This window comes from Perca fluviatilis, chromosome 17 (genome assembly GCF_010015445.1).
Source record: "Perca fluviatilis chromosome 17, GENO_Pfluv_1.0, whole genome shotgun sequence".
In the NCBI taxonomy this organism is placed as follows: domain Eukaryota; kingdom Metazoa; phylum Chordata; class Actinopteri; order Perciformes; family Percidae; genus Perca; species Perca fluviatilis.
The window spans coordinates 8,856,783-8,878,023 of record NC_053128.1 but is presented as its reverse complement, the minus strand read 5'-3'; the positions used below and the strand labels follow the sequence as shown (position 1 = coordinate 8,878,023).

Genomic DNA, 21,241 nt, shown 5'->3' with positions numbered 1-21,241 from the left:
GAGCATGTGTGACTTCCAACAAAGATGGAACAGAAGTGTGATGCCTCACTCTGTAGCTAAAACAGAGAGCTCAACACACAGGGTGAAAAGAGGAGCTGCAGCAATGTGCAGTACAACACAAATATGATGCTTTTGGAAAATTAAACCATGTATACCTATTCTGATATAACCTCTAAAGACAATTATGAACCAGAAAATGAGCATAAAATGAGCACTTTAAGCGATGAGATGCAGCTTATGATTGGTCATCTGCACCAGGCACGCGACAGAGGCGCGTTTTTAGGCTAACGTTACTGCAGTGTTTAATGTCACGTCAAGTACTGCAGCTACATGCCAACGCCCGATAAGATGTAATCTTGGCCACCAATGTTGTTCATTTCTCCCCGATTTCGGGCCACATTACTGCTTAAATAGACAGGCGCTCCAACACAGCGTCTCAGACAGAGGCTGAACACAGGTGCAGCAGCCATGGGCAGTACGAGAAAAATAAAGTGATTTTTGAACATTGAAGCATGTAAACATGTTCTAGTAGAAAACACAGAATACAAGTATGAACCTGAAAGCAGCATATAATAGGAGTGACCTTTTAAACATGCTTAATGTAGTGATTTGGATTTGTTGTTTGTTCCAACGTGAGATGTCACACAAATGGTTAAATGAAGACCTCCCTTAAACTGGGTTTGTTTTGACAAATGTGAGGAGCACTGACCTGCGGGCTCTTGGCAGACTGCTGTAGCTCCTTAAACATTTCCAGCACACTTCTCTGCCGAAGCACTTTGGTTTTCTTCTTGGGAACCAGACTGTACATTCCCATCCTCCTCTTCTTCTTACGGGATGACAACCCTCCTGAGTAGGGACCTACAACACACATTTACGGCAAAACGGTCAATAGAGATGATGCTCTGGTCTGGTCCACTGATTACGTTTCGGTTTTTTTTCTACAGTAGGCCAGTTTCTGTCATGGGTTACCGGAGCCTCACCTAATTGGAGCTTGGCTGGGGCTGGAGGAGCCGAGGGGGCTTGAGGAGTCTCAGGGGCTGGAGGAGTCTCGGGGACTGGAGGAGTCTCGGGGGCTGGAGGAGTCTCGGGGGCTGGAGGAGTCTCGGGGACTGCCGGAGGAGCCGCGGGAGCTGGAGGAGCCGGAGGTGCCGCGGGAGCTGGAGGAGGTGCTGGTGAATCCAATGAAGCAGTTTGTGCTGAAGCTAGCGTATCCGGCGGACTCTGAGGTAGATGGTTCTGCGCGGAGGGCTGCTGCGAGGATTTCGGAGCATCAGGTGCAACAGGAGACTCAATTTTCTCCATTTTGGCACTCTTTGCTTCTCTTAATTCCCTGTTAAGAAGCTGTAGGTAACAAGAACCAAAATCTTTTATGACCACTATGTTTTAAGATTTTTAATTAGGGCTGGGTATCATTAAAAAATAAATAATAATAATAATAATAATAATAATAATAATGTTGATACCGGTACCGATACAAATACCAATACTGTGACTTTGATACCGGATCCTAAACGATACTTTTTTCGATACCAGTTTAATAAAAAAAAATAAAAAAAGACATTACAACATTACGACACAAATCTTTTAATTTATTTTTCAGCTCCTACTACGTGAGCCCCGTGTCTCTGTCAGAGTTTTTCCTGTGTGTGTCTATGACAGCCAATCACAATCATTATTAGATTGAGCCACTGAGCATACTGCATGCTTATTGGCTCACTGACGTTGATGAGATTTACTCCTTAGGTATCTAAATTTGGTATTGAATTTTTTTTTCAATACTTTAGAGGCAATTCGGTCAGTGCCTAAGTATTATTGAATTCGGTACACAAATCTATTTGTTACAGGGAAGGCTCATTGTTGTTTTGGGGTTTTTTTTACCAACTGACATCACAAAATACCTTGATTTGCTTCTCTGAAAAGAGTCATTTCATTTTCACCCAGATATTATGTGCACTTGATTGCACGCTGCCGCAAGAAGACACTGACCACTGTGTTTTACGGTAAACAAGGTCCTCCTGCAACAAGCACAGCTCACAAAATCCTCCATTTAGACAAAGTGGTGCTGGTAAATACGCTCATTCAATATTAGTTTTCCCATCTTTTAGCTGAATTGTATTGTAATATACCAACATATTGTGTTACCGTTGAACCAAATTCACTCTCTTTCCAAACTTTCTGAAACATTAATAGAGTTGTGTCCGATGTAACGGAACACAGTTAACTGCATTAAGCTACAATTATAGCATTTTGCATACACGTGTCTCGTCAATTAACACGGTATGGACAAAAAGTTGACTGGCCTGTGCAAAGTCCTGACCTCAACTAGGGCTGCACGATATGAGGCAAATATCTAATTGCGATTATGTTTGACTGATATTGCGATACGATTCACGATATTGAAGGGAATGATTTTTTTTGTATCATTAGTCTCATTTTCACTGACTAATATTAACATTGAAAGAAATTAAAATGATTCTAGTGTGATTTTAGCAAGGATCGGTACCAAACAAAGATTTTCTTTAGTCTGTAGGATAGGATTTGTAGGCCTGTACAGCTCTGCAGCACCACAATACGTCATTCAGAACGGTTTGACACATATTTTGCCATTAACAAATTTTGCACTATATTATTACATATTACACTAGTCCATATTGCGATTTCGATACAATTGCGATTAATTGTGCAGCCCTAACCTCAACCCCACCCAACACCTTTGAGGATAAACTGGAACACTGACTGAGGGCCTGGCCCCATCACCCAACATCTGTGTTGGTGCCTCACTAATGCTATTGTTGAATGGGAGCCAATCCCTGCAGCCAGGCTCCAAAATGGTGGATGAAGGGCAGATTAACGCCCATGGTTTGGAAGGACACGTTCAACTATAGTATGTGTGTCCTCATACTTTTTATGGATATATACTTTTGTTATTTGTTTACTGATAATGGAGGGGAAAAAAAGTCCTTTATTTAATAGAAAGCAAAGAGAAAAGACTAAGGAGCTGCTGCTGATGCACCAGATTGTGACGCGTTACCTTTTGTGCCGGGCTGACAGCAGGTCTGGACATGGTCTTGCGCGCTCTGTGTATGGTGACGGGTGCTGGAGGCGGGGCAGGAGACGAGGCGGTGCCATTCTTAGTGTCTGGGGTCTCCCGACCCGACGTAGTCCCCGTGCTGGGGTCAGTCCTTAGTGCACATGAACTCGGTGCGCCGCCAGTCGCCGAGCCCGGGGGAGATTTGGCCGTGTGTCCCCCTGTCGGTGAGCCCGAAGGCAACCAGTTAGTCCTGTGGGGGGGAGCTCCCGAACCTGGCCCCGCTGCAGAGCCGCCTTCCTGCTGCGGCTTAGTGAGAATAAATCCATTGCTTCCAGTAACGGAGCCGTGTGGCGGCTCCGTGTCCAACATGCCGTTCTCAGTCGCCAGCAGTAAAGTCTTGTTGGCGGTGGCGGTGGCCGAGCCGTGTGTCGGGCTCTTGTGCCTCCTGTCGTCACATTCGGTGCCGTTTAGCATCGTCTCCGCTGGAGGGGAAGAGGCCAGTCTGGCTGCTATCTCTTTGTCTCCATCTATGGAAGAACCAAAAAAACAAAACAAAGAAATGATGCAAATTACGTTGTAAACGGATAATTTTCATAAATGAAGGGCTTTCAAGTTTAATACCTGGTTTATCCTCTCCGTTGCTCGTTGCATCACGTTCCTCTTTCTTTGTGGATACACCCTTATCCAAGCTGCCCTTGGCTAGACCAGCGGGCTGATGAAAAACAACAACACATATGTCAATGGAAGATTGAATTCAGAGCTCCGACTGACACTTATTTTATATTCATTCTCGATCAATAACTTTTTTTAATGAGTTGGTCTGAAAATAATTCACGTTCCCTAAGGCCGGGGTAGCCTCTTTTAAAACCTTTGTTTTGTCTGACCAACAGTCCAGAACACAAAAGATATTCAATGTATGATATCAGCGCAGAAACTAAATGTATTAGTCAATAGACAGAAAGCTAATCGGCAACATTTTTCATTATCGATTAGCCTAATTGTTGAGGTCATTTTAGCAAGCAAAAATACCAAATATTCTCGGTGAGGATTTTCTGCTTCGTCTGTTTTATATATCAATGTAAACTGAAAGTGTGGGGTTTTTAGACTGCTGATCTGCCCAAACAAGACATTTTAGGACTAAATGATCAATGGACTGGTTAAAAATCAAAATAATTGATGCAGCCCTAAATGAAATAAAACTGAGAAAAGCAGAATGTTTGGCACTTTGCTTGACTATCAAAATGGCTGTTGATTTACAATCATTTTCTATCGACTGACAACCCTTTTAATTCACAAATTTGTGATGTGTAAAAAAATTAAATAAAATCAAGGTCCAAGCAGAAGTATCTTCCGTTTATGCACTGAAAGCGGTGTAACACCTCTTTTCAGTAATGCGTCTTTGTCAGAATGAAAGACTATAGAGTAAGCCAAGAGAATGAGGTCGACCCCCATGCACTTCCATTGTCTGTCTTCTCCCTTTCTATGCTACAGCCAACCAGTAGAGCAGGAGATGCACAACCCGAAGCTTCAAAAGAAATCTTAGCCGCCCACAGACCCGTCTTTACATCTCACAGGAGGAAGCAGTTGAAGAGGCAACACCAGGAAATGCAAAACTCTCTCTTCCTCCTTTAGCATGATCGTCAACCTCTTGCTCACTTTGGGAAAAATGGGCCCAAAGGACACACAAAAAAAGAGGCCCAAAGAGAAAAACCCCATCATGAATCCACACTTTTGCTTTCTCTTTGCACCATTTGTCTTTACACTTTAGACAACGTTTTAGATCAAATGTCACAGTAAAGTGGTCCTAGATCAGTTTGTCCTTAAAGAGCAGCATTCCTAGGACTCCCCGGGAAGGTTAACAGTCTCCCTGACCTTATGTGAGGCTCATACCAAGCAGAATAAAAAAAGGTACACAGACACATGGGTGGGGCTGCTCTGGGCTGAGGTCATACAGTATGTAGTGAGTGGTAAAAGCAGGTACTGAATCGGATTGCCTCAAGAAAGCAGAGGAAACATTTTCTCTCTAAACTAGCCCACTCGCAGGACCTGTGAGAAATAGAGACCACCGAAAGCTTCATTTCTGACAAACTGATTCGAGCACTTCAATTCTCCTCTCAAAACGGGCTCCAGCAGTCAAATCCTTAGATTGAACAGACAGCATTGTCCTGAAACCTGCATACAATCGAGACCCCCCAACTAAATGAGCCATCAGGACACATTTCCCAAATCATTGTCCAAACACATGCTCCTGAGTCCCTGAGCCCAACGCGAACACGCACCCTGTCATTCTGCAGCCCGGCCGGGCCAAGAAGCCGGGCTGTGAGAACAATATCTCAGGGGGTTTTCCCAAAGAACATCTAGTCTTGGGACAATCCTCTGTGGTGTATGATCTCAAGTGAGCACATGTGAGGGGTGAGGAGAAGAACACTCCTTCAGTTCATTTTTTAAAATGGAATGGGGACAGCCAGTTACAACAAAAAAGAACACCAGCCTCATCCCTCCCCCTAGTGGTGGAAAGTGGAACGAACACATTGGAGACAGAAAGGAGAGGGGGGAGGGGGGGGAAGGGAGGCAGAGAAGCCTGTCTGCAGATCTCCGCCATTTCGCAACCAGATTGTTTACTGACACAGCGCGGCCATTGCAGCGGTTTTCCACTAGATGGGGAACGTAGGGGTCTGGAGGCTCGTGGATGAGGGTATATGGGCTGCTGAAAGAAGCTCCAAATGTGAAGCCAAGGCTCTTAGTGCTGATCAGGAACCTCAAGTAGCACACCAAACAATGAAAGGATATTAGAATAGACTAAAGCTTCAGCTATGGCTGCAAAAATAAGGCTCCATTGGCTCATAGTTTAAATACCAGAATGGACCTTTCGACAAATAAGCTTAGTAATTATTAGAAATAAATAGCCAACGCTCTTAATATATTATATGTAATATTTGTAATGCTATAAAATACTCTTATGGATTAATCATTCACAGCCCCTACAACATTATGTGAACCTTGTATATGACGAGGCCTGGATGTTTGCACTAATGTGAATTTTTAAATCTACTAAACCTAGCCTACTAAACAGGTTACGGCTACCTAAATACAAAGCAAACACATTTCACAATAATTAAGCGGTTAGACAGTCAATGGCTTGCGCAAGGTGCCAACACCCAAATGAGATGAAATGATTTTTAAAAAGTATGCGCATTTTACACAGCCTAAGATGATGAGTTGTCTCCTCGGCCTTCTAAACCAGGGATCCTCACGTATTTATGAGGATCCCTCATCTCTGGGATGTGAGCAGTTTGACCCAAGGGTGATTTTACCCCTTTTCAGATTGCCTTGTTTGAATCATTTAGAGGCCTGAAGAGGTAAACTATCTGACATAGACTGGAGGAAAGTCACAAAAATACTTCACTTGTGCAAGCGGAAATCCCCCCCCCCCTGTTTTTCCTATCTTTTTAATCATCTTGAGAACCCTGACCCTTCAACTGTCCCAACCTCAGAATTGGGAACCACTGTTCTAAAGGATATAAAAAAAATAAAATTAAAATAAATAAAAAAATGGGGCTTCCTGGTACTTAAACTTGATCTGACACGCAAGCCGTGGAATAGCAGTGATCCTGTTCTGCATCTGGTACGTCATCCATCCTCTCCCCCCCCCTCACTTCCTGTCACTTCTCTACGGTCCACCATCTAAATAGCCTAAAGGCATAAATACTTCTTAAAAATCCATAAATATTTGAGAGGGTTTTCCATAAGATCTCAAATAAACTAGCTAATAAAAAAAGGCCAATCATTTACCTGTCCAGTGATTAATTGTGCAAACTGACTGATCATGACATGCCAGGTCTGGCCCTCAGCCAGAAAGCTGCTCAGAAGATCAAAGCCGGTAAACACGGAAGCTCACACCGCAGCTTAACATGCATTCTTTAGGTTGATCAGCAGTCACTGCAGCCTTATGTTCTAGTATATTCCTGATCACATAGCCTAGGCTGCACATCCATCCAGTCCCCTGGGACTTCATTATATACTGACAATGAGAGATAAGAGCAAAAGAGGAGGGATAAAAGAAAAATTGTATGACAAAAAGGACGTTGGATCCAAGATTTAAATGTCTACTCTCAGGGTAGATTCCTGATCTTCGGGAGGTCAGACGTTCATTTCCATGGATCGAGTTACATCAGGTTTTCCGTGCTGTGATTGCTCTGAATACAGCGGTTGTGCTAATCCATGAGGAGATCTCTCCCACAACAGGATCTAGCAAGCCACACTCCCATCTCTCTTTGACACAGCAGCACTGCTACCCAAAAAAAAAAAAAGAACACCGCTCTTTGAGATTAAAGTCCTTGATTACAGGAATCAAGAACAATCAGTTGATGATTAAGCAGCAGCAACAACTGTCGAGAAGTGCATCTTACAAACTGAGGAATCATCTCAACGAGAAGACAGCAAGAGAGCTCGAACTGACTATAACTTTTATAGAAAATGGCTAAAAAAAAAAAAAAAAAGGACCTGAGAAGCAAGACTATCCATCTCCTCAGACCATCCAATGCCAATCAAGGGTGAAGAGTATTAAAGCTAACATGTCTTTTCCCCAGTGTGCCTCCAGGAAGCATCATACCTGCTTTCTTCTCATGGCCTCCATTGAGAAGAAGAAGGCGTCAGAGAGAGAGAGAGAGTGTGTGTGTGAGGGAGTGTGTGTGTGAGCGAGAGAGAGCAAGAGAGAGAGAGAGAGAGAGAGAGAGAGAGAAAGGGGAGGACAGAGAAAGGGAGAGAGAGGGAGAGAGAGAGAGAGAGAGAGAGAATGTGTCGAACAGATTGTTCCTCTTTTCCTTTTCTTTCCCCGCATGCACATTCACCTCGCCGGTCATGTGACCTGGTGGCTCCCTCTGTCGGTCCTCCTCTTCAGAGGGTCTCCACAGAGCATGCTCAGTCAGTTCCCTGGAACTGTAACACCACTCCATTACTTTAAACTACAAGACCTCGTTGCCACTGAAGACATAGCTACACTGGAACACACTCACCATGCAAATACTGCATACCCAATAAGCCTGCAGGACATATACCCTACTAGGGCTTTTAATCTAACAGCTAGAATCATCTTCTCATTTTCTTTCTGTTCTTTTAAAAAAAAAAAAGTTTATTGTTATCTTGTGTAAAACGGAAATGTATTTTGGTCAATCACATTTTTTGGGGAAAGGGGCTTTATAGCTGGTGTGTATGAACAGCCACTTTAGGAGCACCAATAGGGGAGGAGGAGGAGGAGGAGGAGGAGGAGGAGGAGGAGGAGGAGGAGGAGGGTCAGTATCAGTAATCGGATGTCAGTAAGGAGCCTGATTAGCCAAATGTTTTCAAATGGTGGACATCAGGCCACATCAGAACCTTTTAACGGGAGAGTCTTTTGTCTCCAATGAGCCTTGGGCCAGGAAAGGAAGCAGAACCCAACGCTGCCGGGCCACGCAACAGATATCAGGGAGTCCCAGAACTAACAGGCCAAGCTGCTATTGAGGAATAAGCCTGAAAAAAATAAAAATAAATCCCAAAAGCAGCCCAGCCTTGTTCTCAATACGAACTGAGTGACTAGAAATGTACAATACCAGCTAAGCATAATGCAACATCGAAAAAGCTTCTCTGCTTGTTCTCTCTCTCTCATTGTAATGAGATATTATAATTAATAATTTAGTCTATAAAATAATAGTAAAGATGTCCGTTAAAAGCTACCACAACTCACTGTAATGTCTTCTAATGACTTGATTTGTCTGTCCAACAGTCCACAATCCAATTACATGAATAAAGGAAAAAGCAGCAAACGGTCACATCCGTGAATGGCTTTAAAAACAATCAACCGATGATCAGAATAGAAGCTTGTCACTTGTAAAAGTGACATGTGCTTTCTTCTCAGGGGAGGTTTCAGACACGCAGGAATGCAGATGTAGAGATGTATGTGGCTTCTCCTGTTTCACAACTAAACAATAAAAAAAAATAATAATAAAAAAAACCATGTCCTCCTGACGTAAGGGCTCAGGTTTATTGCCTTTCAGGGCTTAATGCATTAACAGTAGATATCAGATATTGTGGTGTGTATACAAAAGAGAGGTGTGAAGCCAGTGAACAGTTAGCTCACTATGAGCTATGCATCACCCACAAGACACAAAAGGAGGCCACGGATAAGCCAATAGACCAGACGCTTATTGCTGACGGACACAACAAAGCCCCGACCTGTACACAAGTAAACTTTGAGCCTGCGACAGTATAATGTGAATCTCATTTTAACTACAAATGTTTGTGCCCCATGTGAGCCTCTATCAGGACTAGAGTTTATGCACTGTAACAAAGTTGATCAGAATCAGAAGGGATCGTTCTTGTCATTGTACTCCTGCCACTTTTCCATTGCTACGTTTTTTGGTTTTTAAGCAGAGTTTTGAGCCAAAAGCGATCTCCGTGCACACAAAGTGTTTTTAGCTCCAGTAGAACAACTAATCTCCGTTTAAAAGACGCCCAAACCGCACATCTCATCAACATTCTTGTATACTGGGCGTGCATGTGCCGGGGGTAAACAGGAAGCATCATGTATACTTTTAGCTTTGTCTAAGACATAGAAATAAAATGGTCTCAGAGATGGAGACGTCATGACTGGTAAGACCCAATCAGGCGGTGAAACGTTGGCTTCAATATCGGTGTTGCCAAAGGTCTCCGTCAAACTCTTTCCAAATTTCTTCTGTTTAGAGGCTCGGAAATGCCGGAGCAGTGTGAACGCGAGGTGTAAACGTAAACCAAAATGTAGCAATGTAAATGTAGCCTCAGATACAATGACATTTTACATTGGCTTCTCTTGATGTGCATCGTGATTGCACAGATTTAAAACACACACAATAAAAGAGACAAAGCTGACGACGTTATACTTCACGGCAACAGGGCCAAAATGTTGAAGCAAATGATGACAGACTATTGTAGGGCTCTATGAAATCTCTTTTATTTATTTTTTCAAATTCCGTTTTTTTCGGATTTATTTTTTAGCCCTTTCGGATTTTTCGGATTTGCTTTTCTTTTCACTTCTAAGATAGCCTAGAAATCTAGACGCACCCTAGCGGCAGCAAATTTAATTGGCAGCCAGGGTCAGTCTAGCAACTCTCCGTTGGCTTGCAAGCTGGAAAAACCAAATTCTGGTCAGGCCAATCACATCGTGTATAGAGTCGGTGGGCGGCATAGTTGCGACGGTTCCGAGCGGTGTTTCGAATCGGCTTTGGCCGCGACTCCGGAAGACTTGGAGTTAAGCACAGAAGTCATTCTTAAAAAAGGAAGATGTGTTCGGAGTTTTGCCGACCGGATACAGCTATCAACTAGCGTAGCTCTGATTGGCTATGTGTGCATAGGGAATTTGAAAGACAACCGTTTATCCCGCCCCTCGGATTGAGCCCTGCCAACGGTGAGTTCCCAGACCCAACACCTTGATGTGGGTCTGGCTTGGCAGGCTACTTCTAAGCAGTATTGACCTTTAAAAACTCAGTGACACAAACTCACAATTCAGCCAATATGCTGTATTGTCCTACCAAAATAAAAGTGTCGACAACAACGAAGATTTTCTTTCCACAGATCTCTTGCGGCACTTTTTGATTGCAATGTTTAATACGAAATGGACGTGTCCTCTTCATTTTCTCAAGCGGCATTGCAACAAAATCTTCCACAGACTCGCGCCTTGCATCTATTGATTTTGTCGTTGCCTCGATGGTAACCTGGAGGGATTTGCAATCTGTGGATTTAGCTTTGTTCTTGAGATGAGCTTTTGATTTCAAATGGTCGTTACATGGGTCTTTGCGGGTCCAGTCAACTGTATGTTGACAAAACTTACAAAACGGTTGTTGTAGTAGTCGTCGGGGTATTGTTCAGCCCGGTATTTAGCAGTCAATTGAGAGTTTCTTTATTTGTTTCGCCACCGTTTGCTTATCGGGTTGGCTTAAAAGGTTTTCCCACGCAACAAACTCAACATGAACGTGAGGACATATGGTTACTAGGCAACATGTTTAACAATGCCATTTGGCCACAGTTTAGGTAGAGACCTTTTTACGCTTGTTTATTTAATATGTCAACAAAATATATGCAAATTCCGTGCGATTCCGCGTGTATAAGAGAATTCCGTTTTCATGTGCAGATTCCCCAATTCCGTCCACGGATACTATTGCGAGGCCTCGTCTGTAGCCATGCCAACAGCCCTTGCCTCTTCTTTGTTAAGTTTTTTTCCACGAGGCACGAGGAATGGCAATGTCGGTCTGTATGTTGGTCCACAACTTTGGTCTACGCTGAAATATCTCACCTATTGGATAGATTGCCATGACATTTTGCTAAAGACATTCATGTTCCCCAGAGGATGAAGCCTACTGATTTTGGTGATCTTTTCCTCTAGCGCCACGATGAGGTTAACATTTCACATTTGGAGCAAAATATCTTGACAACTTTTGGACGGAGCCTACGCGCTTTACCGTTCGTTGTTTTGGGGACTTCAGGGAAGCGGACATGGTGTCTGGAAAAGTGCAGCTGCATGCTACTGGTAAGCAACATATGTATTCTGACTTTTATGGTTATAACCAAGGTTATACCTTGGTATAAGGTTATACCTTGGTTATATTAATACTGGTGTCCACATAGACTGGCGGGTGCTTATTCTTTCTGTTCCCTTCATCCAAATCAAGGGCCAGAGCAAGTAGGCTACGCTACCTTGTGCCGACAGTTTTCTTTCCGGATATTCTGTATCATAGCAACCGGATGCAACCAAAGCGTCTCCACTGGAGAAACGCAACGCCTCCAAAGCGCTCTCAAGTTTTTGTGAAGTCTTTATGTAAGTAACACCAGCAATTGTCCAACCAATGAGAATTTGGCCGGACAAGAGCATATCGACCAACCAGTAGACCGACCAACCAACCAGAAGGTGTCAGCTCTAACTGCCCTACTGAAGGAAGGTCCTGGTTCAAAACTATAGTTCAGGTGAAATTATTGACGCGATACAGGGCTCCAGACTAATGGTTTACATTGGTCACAATGTTGTCCTTTACTTTTTCGTTTAGGTGCACCCGCAATTTCTCCGCTTCGGTTTGCTGCTGCGTGGCGCTCAAAGTTGTGGGGAGTGGGGCTACTCTGGTAGGCACACATGAACAATATGCTGACACACACACACACACACACACACACACACACACACACACACACACACACACACACACACACACACACACACACACACACACACACACACACACACACACACACACACACACACACAGAGACCAGGAAATCAGAAACACCTGTAGTGCAAAGCTATACAGGAGACCTGCAGTTAACAATGCCTTACCTCAAGCTGAAATGTATACCTTTTTTAGTTAAAATATGATCATTACTGGGAAGGTAAATTAAGACTGGTACTGTAAATTTACTGTTAAAGAACTCAATTTAACGCTTATCAACCTTTGGGTGGCCATTTGCTATCTGTCTGACAATGCAAATGAAGTCTCCACAGGCGCTGTGGAGTAAAGCCCAATTTATGGTCCTTAACGCCACAGGTACGTACGTAGGTACTTGTAGATACGGAACCTACGCCGTAACCTACGTCACCTGACGTGCACCTCTCAAAAAATTTAACTACGTGCTTGGTATTCCCCCCCCCCTTTTTTGTGTTCTCCTTCTCCATTTAAACAACATGAAATCAAGGACAGGATTAACTTTTCCTGCTACTACTTTATGACTGTAGCCAGAAAGCACATGGGAGACACTTTGGGGAGAAGCTGATTCCCCGTCACTCTCTCACTCGCTCTACCACACACTGCCCACGCATGCCGGCCCTGCTATTCTCAAGAGATACGCTAGATACAGATGGGCAATATATTGATATTATATCGATATCGTGATATGAGACTAGATATCGTCCTAGATTTTGGATATCGTAATATGGCATAAGTGTTGTCTTTTCCTGGTTTTAAAGGCTGCGTTACAGTGATGTCCTTTTCTGAACTTACCAGACTGTTGTAACTGTTCTATTATTTGCCTTTACCCACTTAGTCATTATATCCACATTACTGATGATTTAGCAAAAATCTCATTGTGTAAATATTTTGTGAAAGCACCAGTAGTCAACACTACAATATCGTTGCAGTATCGATAGAGGTATTTGGTCAAAAATATCGTGAGATTTGATTATTGCCATATCGCCCAGCCCTAACGCTAGAACAAGACACCAGCGCACAAGTATACACTTCAGGCCACTTGCGTAGGCTATGGCATACGCCATAAGCTCTACATAGAGCCCCCGCAGAACCCTGCTTAAGGTCTAGCTACTAGGGGTGGGGGGGGGAAAAATCGATACAGCATAGTATCGCAATATTTTCTGTGGCAATACTGTATCAATTCACAGACAAGAACAAGTATTGATCTTTTATTATATATGTGTTGGTCAGTTTGTCTGCTTGACAATCTGATTTTGCAGCAATAAAATTGAAGTGAGATGAACAAACAGAGAAATGTATCTTTTTAGATAAAGCAGATGTTGACAAAGTTTCCTTTAGGGGACATAATTTGAAATTGGGAAAAATTTGAAGTTGGAAAAAAGTTAATGAATTGCAATATATATCGCAGAATATTGCAATATGTTTAAAATCACAATAATATCGTATCGTGACATAAGTATCGTTATGATATCGTATTGTAAGGCCTCTGGGGATTCCCACCCCTACTAGCTACACCACTAATACATTCTGGGATAGGAGAGAGAAAAAAAAAACAATCTGGGTTGTTTGCATTTCTTCAAACCAATCACAATCGTCTTGGGCGGCGCTAAGCTCCGGACGCAGCAACGGTGCCTCTACAAAATAGTCTCGGGAAGAACCTTGTTTTCGTGGAACATTTGCACAACACTACAGAAAACGCTGTTCACACAATACAGTACAGTAATGTGAGCTATTTAAATTAGCTGGATCCATGGTTAAACATATTTGCTTTTAGGCCGTGTGAACTTCGTCCACAGCAATCCCCACCAATCGGTCCCAAAACGTCCCAGTTAGAGAGTAAAGGCCGTAAACATATTCTTGGGAAATCTGTACGATCATTCATCGAAAGAACAAAGCAGGCCTGCCTTGTTGAACGATCCAAATTTTCTTCTAAACTTTCCATTTTCAGCAGCTTGCTGGCTCAAAGTTTGTTGTTGTTTCCCGAAGCGAAACTGAGTTTAAAGAGAACACACACACACACACACACAAAAAAAAAGGTGAAGGACATCTGGCGCGTGGCTCAGGCAATTATCCCCGAAATGTACTTCCGTTGATCCAGACTACACAGGAAGTAACATGTTTTCAACTTTCTTGGTTATTTTAAATCAGTGAAATCAACAGCAAAACCTAGATTGGTAGAACATAGATTTTTACTTTTGTAATGGCTGACTGAAATAAATAATGGCTTTTACACAACCCTTCTGCACCAAATATTAAAAAAGTAGTATTTGCCAGTGAGGGGCAGCAATGAATCGATGCACATGGCTTAAAGATGTGGGTAAATATTGGTTAAAAGGCCTAGATCTATGCATATGTACAGTATGCATAAGTTTGTATGAATAAAGAGACCGGTAGACACACAGACACAGAGACACACACACACACACACACACACACACACACACACACACACACACACACACACACACACACACACACACACACACACACACACACACACACACACACACACACACACACACGTAGATAGATAGATGTGTCTAGCTAGCATTTTCTTCATAAATAATAATCACTTATTAACATTTTGGGCGATCTATTTTCAGTCAATCACCTCATCTACTGATTGACCAACCGATTCAGCAGGACTAGTCATCCCACTACTTCATTGTCAATTGTTTCCATAGGGGACTGATGGTGACGTGTGTTCATTTCAGGCACATGGTTTCTAAAAAAAAATAAAAAAACGAAGTTGCATTTTTCAATACTTCAATGAAAATCCATTGTATTAGGGAGGAGGCAGAATTTTAATAGACAGATAATCTGAAAATATCAACAGATAAAACCAAAACTATCTACAGTGTGAAGTACTACTAGATGTATGTGGAGAATTTTTTATTTTTTTTTTATTTAGGTGAACTGACATTTTATGGCGACCCATTGTATCTGTGTCAAATGCATCAACATACCAGACAAGACAATGTTATGAGTGCAAACGGAAGTAGCTACATAGCTGCTCAGTGTCCCACACCTTTCTTCACTACACCTCAATAACACTCCCAGCACTGCTGAGCATATTATCATCTCAACGCTTCTCAAGCGACCTCTGCCGAACAAGACTGGATCCCATCTCTCAGAAAGAAAAAGAAACTAAGACTGAAGGACTGCATGCATTTTCACACTTCTGTACCATTGTAGCCAAGCGATCACTTCCATCAGTCCATCTTTACTGATTAAACTTTAATAATAAAAATAAAAAACACAACAGTGCAACTTGTTACAGCTAGCCCTGGACTGCTTTATAGCGACTGAAAGTCATGGCCGTAACTGCAGATACTAGCTAGCAAAGACAAGCCTCCGCCAGGAGAGTTATTCCTAATAAAAGTTTAATGTGAAAAAATAATCACGCAAAGAGCATCAGAACCGGTTTAAGAGCTGGCGCCATATGTTTACAGTGGGAGGTTGGATGTTGCCTTCATTGACTGCATCAATTACCATGTAGCTAACAGACTGCACAGCATAAGATGATATACCATTATCAGCCGGGAATTTATAAGTGTTGTTCCAAACTACATAGAGACTAGCCTCTCTCGTTTAAAAAAAGATGTTCACCTCCAGAATCAGTTGTCGTGTGGGTTTGAGATTTTAGAGTATGTACTGTCTGCTAACTAGCACGGCTGCTAGCAGCTAGCTAACACAGCAGTGTAGAAATTAGGCAACAACGTGAGCCGGTGACAGACAACAAAGCTAAAACCACGAATAACGTCGGCTAAAAACGCATGCATATCTATCCGTAGTTTATTTTGAACCGCTAAAATTGGACAGAAGCAGGACAGTGACGTGAACCAGGACCGTGTATAACTAACCCATAGAGCAGAGCCCCACAACGCGCCCGGACGGACCATTCAGGTTCCGGGGCGCAGCATCTTCCTGCACATTCAGTTGCCCTCCGGTCCAGCACAATAGCAAGAGACTGCGGGCTGGCAGCGGGCAATTTACGAAAAAACGACACCTCGACATCGACAATTCGCCCGTTTACAAGCGTGGTTCTGGCTGCCGGACCAATACACATCCCCAAGCCTCGGAAAAACATTGTGGAAAAGTAAAACAAGCTTGGGATAGATAACGCTCACACACTCACCTCGGGTCCAACCGAAGCCATGGTGCCTGGACGTTAACTCCGCCCACCCGCGAATACGTCACATATACTGATTTGCAGACGGTGTAATACCACACCTGGGAATAGGATTGTCAATCCTTATGATATTAATAATAACCCCATAGATATTACGATCACAAGAAAGTGAACTATGTGATGAATAAGTAGCCCAGCCACAGCATTCAGACGTACTGAAAAAGATACATCTAATTAGGTAAGTTGCAACAAGCATCTTTGAAAGGCAAGGCAAGGCAGCTTTATTTGTATAGCTGCACATTTCAGCAACAGGGCAATTCCAAGTGCTTTACATAAAACATTTAAAGAGCAGTTAAAAACAATTAAAACAAATAAAATACGAGAATAAAAGTTACAGTGCAGCATAAGAAACAAACAATTATTTAAAGAGAGGCAGCATCAACAAGAAAGGTCTTCAGCCTTGGTTTAAAAGAACTGAGAGTTTTCTTGGAGCTTGTTCCAGATATGTGGAGAATAAAAGATTTAAAGACACAAACCATTATATCATGAACGCAATATAAAATGCAAACATAAATAACACAGGAATAGAACAGAGCCATGTTAATGTGATGTGTAACACCTTTCAGTATCAACACCTCCAAAACACAAGTGATGTGTGTCCACTCCATCCCCACAGCACCCATCCTTGTTAAGGAGGGTAACCACTTGAGTTTGTGGATCGGGGCAGTTTCATCAGTAAGGACAGCGGGGCATCCAAAGACATTAAAGCAAGGCTGGGAAAGGCTCTGGGGGCCTTCTCCCAACTCTGTCGCATCTGGAGATCAAAACAACACAGGCTTAAAATGAAGATGCTCCTATATAACTGCAATGTAAAGTAGGGCTGGGCGATATGGAGAAAATCAAATATTTTTTACCAAATACCTCGACATCGATACCGATATTATAGTGTTGACTATTGGTGCTTTCACAAAATATTTACACAATGAGATTTTTGATAAATAATCATCAGTAATGTGGATATAATGACTAAGTGGGTAAAGGCAAATCATAGAACAGTTACAACAGTCTGGTAAGTACAGAAAAGTACATCACTTTACTGTAATGTAGCCTTTAAAACTAGGAAAAGACAACACTTATGGCATATTACGATATCCAAAATCTAAGACTATATCTAGTCTCATATCACGATATCGATATAATATCAATATATTGCCCAGCTCTAATGTAAAGTCTGTTCTGCTGTACGGTTCAGAGAGCTTGCGAGTTGTCAAAACAGACATGAGGAGAATGGAAGTGTTCCGTTAATGGATGCCTCCGACAAATAGGCCAGATCTTTTGGCCTAATAAGAACTCCAACACTGAACTGTACAAGAAAACGGGAGGCCGGAGCATCACCACCAAGGAGATTACGCACAGACACCTGAGATGGCTAGGACACGTGTTGGGGATGGAGCAGGACCGAGTCACAAAAAGTCGGCTTAAGATGGACACCACCTGGCAAAAGAAAACCTGGGAGGCCAAAAACCACCTGGCGCAGAGCTGTGACACAAGAGCTGGAACAGATGAACCTGTCATGGGGAGAGGCCCAACATGCTGCCAGGGAACCAATGCAATGGAGACTGCTCATTGAAGCCTTATGTCCCATAGGGGACGGAGAGGAGTAAGTAAGTAAGTAACACCTTTGCTTTTACTACCATGGCCAAAATGTCAAAATGTCTGCTATCAAGACCTATTCATGTAAATGCTTACTGAGCTTCTCTACATTAAGGACACTTTTTCTTTCACTTCTATTTCATTACAACATATTTATTTATTTATTTATTATAAGAGATCAAACTATTACACTCACAACTGTAAGAAAAAATATGATGAACTGTGGGTTGTTCATGGTAAGAATGAAAAATATGAACCGTAAGAAAGACAGAATTTCATAAAAAATCTAAACTCTTAACATGTGAATAGGGAAATAATGGTAGGGTATACATTTTAATGTAAAGCACATGAGTTCACTTGTAAATAAATGTGCTATACACAGTAGTGGAAAGTAACTAAGTACATTTACTCAAGTTGCAGTGGAAGTTTGAGGTACATGTACTTTATTTGAGTATTTCCAGGACCATTTTCTGGTACTTTATAATTCTACTCCACTACAATTCAGAGGCAAATACAATACTCTTTATTTGATAACTTTAGTTACTAGTTAGTTACCTTGCAGATTCAGATTATTATACAAAATATAATCAGCAAATACATTATAATGTAAACTCGGCTGTCAGTTTATTTGGTACAACTAGCTAACTTGCAGCTTTCTGCTGACAGGTGTTTCAATTATTTTGTCCACCCCATTTATACCAACCTGTGTGCCAAGTGTAGTGCAGGCTAAATAACAGAGAACACCTTTCCTCTAACACAACACAGCACAACAGCACCACAAACCACATCCTCCAAAATAATCATAACGTTGAATCAACACCGCTCTAAAACTATTTTGACAAAAACTGAAGATTAGAACCTTCATAAAAGGTATAGAATGTACTGCAGGACGGTTATATAGGTGGACCTAATAAACTGAGCGTGTTATAGTTAAGACATGATTAGACTTAGTGGGCTACAAGCTATACCTACAGTAGCCGTATAGCCTATGTGAAGTATAGGCTAATTAAAAAGAGTCCCACCTTTACCAGTTCAACAGGCGATATGGAGAAAATTAGATTTCACAATATTTTTGACCAAATACCTCGATATCAATATTGCGACAATATTGACTGTTGGTCCTTTCACTAAATATTTTCACAATGAGATTTTAGATAAATATTCATCAATAATGTGGATATAATAACTAAGTGGTTAAAGTCAAATCATAGAACAGCTAGAACAGTCTGGTTTAAAACCAGGAAAAGACAACACATATGTCATATTACGACGATATCCAAAATCTACGACGATATCTGTCTCATATCACGATATCGATATAATATCGATATATTGCCTAGCCCTACATTAAAGTTGTGCACACATTAATGCATCAATAATAATATTGTTATTCAGAAATGAGCCATTCTGGATCGTGGGTTCTTTTGGAACTTTATAATACTTTTCTTCTTTTATTTAAGTAACATTTTTAATACATGACTTTTAGTATTTCCACATTGGGCTATTGCGACACCCCAAAAGTTGATCTGAAGCCACGTGATGCTTAGAATGAGGAAGAAAATAGTGGGCCGAGTGAATGAATAAAGATAGAATGAAGATAGCCTACAGTCAGGGAGCATCTTTTCATTTTCACAGACAGGCCAAAGGATCCAGCAGCTGATGCAACAGGAGCAGCTGTGGTAGTCCAGGGGCTGAATGTCGAGCTGTGCTAAAGAATATCCAACAACAGCACAGCAATATGCTTTGATGGCAGTTCAATGCATTGAACACAGTCAACCTTGTAAAATAGCCTGATATGTAGTGACTCATTGTCGGCAATCCAGAAGTATTGGGTCTGCTGCAAGTCGGCCCGATCTAGTTTATGAAATCCTGTCAGCATTAAATTGAGTATAACAAGGAGGGGCAGTGGGGTTACTTTCTTATGGGGCCAAGCATATAGGCCTATTGGTATTCCCGGCAATGAAAAGGCAGATATTGGCAAGGGAAGCTGTTAAAATGAGAGCAAACTAAACTAACACTGCAGAACATGCAGAGAGACTCAGGTCCCTGATGTGAAAGCCCCCTTACTGCTTTATATTCCATTATATATTTTGAATGTCATCTGTGTTTTCCTTCTCATATAGGCTAAATAAAGGTACCATAAATTGGTGTAAAAAAAGGGTAGCAGAATGCAGGAAATTAAGTCTTTGACGCTCAAAATAACCCTTGGGGGAGGACACCCAGACCCCACACCACCCAGACCCCACACTTTGATATGCCCCCTTCCCCCCCACAAAGGCCCATTCTGAGCCAGGGAAAAAAAAAAATTATATATGTGTGTGTGTGTGTACAGTATACCCCCTACAATACATTAGACTAGAGCTGGGCGATATGGAGAAAATCAAATATCATGATATTTTTGACCAAATACCTTGATATCGATACAGCAAGATATTGTAGTGTTGACTATTGGTGCTTTCACAAAATATTTACACAATGAGATTTTTGATAAATAATCACCAGTAATGTGGATATAATGACTAAGTTAAAGGCAAATCATAGAACAGTTACAACAGTCTGGTAAGTTCAGAAAATGACATCACTTTACTGTAATGCAGCCTTTAAAACCAGGAAAAGACAACACTTATGGCATATTACGATATCCAAAATCTAAGACAATATCTAGTCTCATATCATGATATCAATATAATATCGATATATTTCCCAGCTCTACATTAGACTACACCACTGATAGGAGGACATTAACCAGAATGAGAATGGGACACAGCAATCTGAACAGCATTTTACAGCTTACATCTTGGGGAAGCACCCAACTGGGGTTATGCAAGCAGTGGAAGTAGACATATAGGTGATGTGTGACATGAAGATATGGGGCAGAAAGAGGAAGTCATGTTAACAGAAGTGAGGAAAATTGGATTGACAGAAGTAAAAAAAAAAGTATCCTGGGGGGGAGGGAGAGAAAAAGAATGAAAACCGCCTGTTTGACTTCTTGAGAGACTCTGGACTAATAAAAAGGATAACATGTGAAGATGACGCAGTAATGGTTGAGCTCCAGATGGAGGCAGCAATGCAACATTGCGGATGCCGGCTGCCGTTAAAACATCACCAAAGAAGAAGTTAGAGTAGTACCCTGAACGGCATCAAAGAAGAAGAAGAAGTGGATCAGTTGTCCGGGAAACCCGCCATGTACGATCACTTCTCTGTGGGGAGGCGCTTGTGTTT

The 21,241-nt window shown here is 42.0% G+C and overlaps 1 protein-coding gene across 3 annotated transcripts in view; it reads right to left on the bottom strand.

Annotated features, from left to right (window-relative positions):
* Positions 1-21,217, bottom strand: part of ehmt1b (euchromatic histone-lysine N-methyltransferase 1b) — a 45,286-nt gene extending 24,069 nt beyond the window's left edge. Inside the window, exons 1-5 of one of the 3 annotated variants that reach the window (XM_039780353.1) lie at positions 21,149-21,217; positions 3,653-3,743; positions 3,032-3,558; positions 981-1,341; positions 710-858 (exon numbers count right to left, since the gene is read on the bottom strand). In XM_039780353.1, the coding sequence (XP_039636287.1) occupies positions 710-858; positions 981-1,341; positions 3,032-3,558; positions 3,653-3,743; positions 21,149-21,160 (1,140 nt within the window). In that variant the 5' untranslated portion in view covers positions 21,161-21,217. Of the gene's footprint in view, positions 1-709; positions 859-980; positions 1,342-3,031; positions 3,559-3,652; positions 3,744-7,643; positions 7,719-16,372; positions 16,417-21,148 lie in introns of those variants that run through there. The other 2 variants (XM_039780351.1, XM_039780350.1) reach the window with 2 other exon arrangements.
* Between the last annotated feature and the right edge of the window lie 24 nt (positions 21,218-21,241).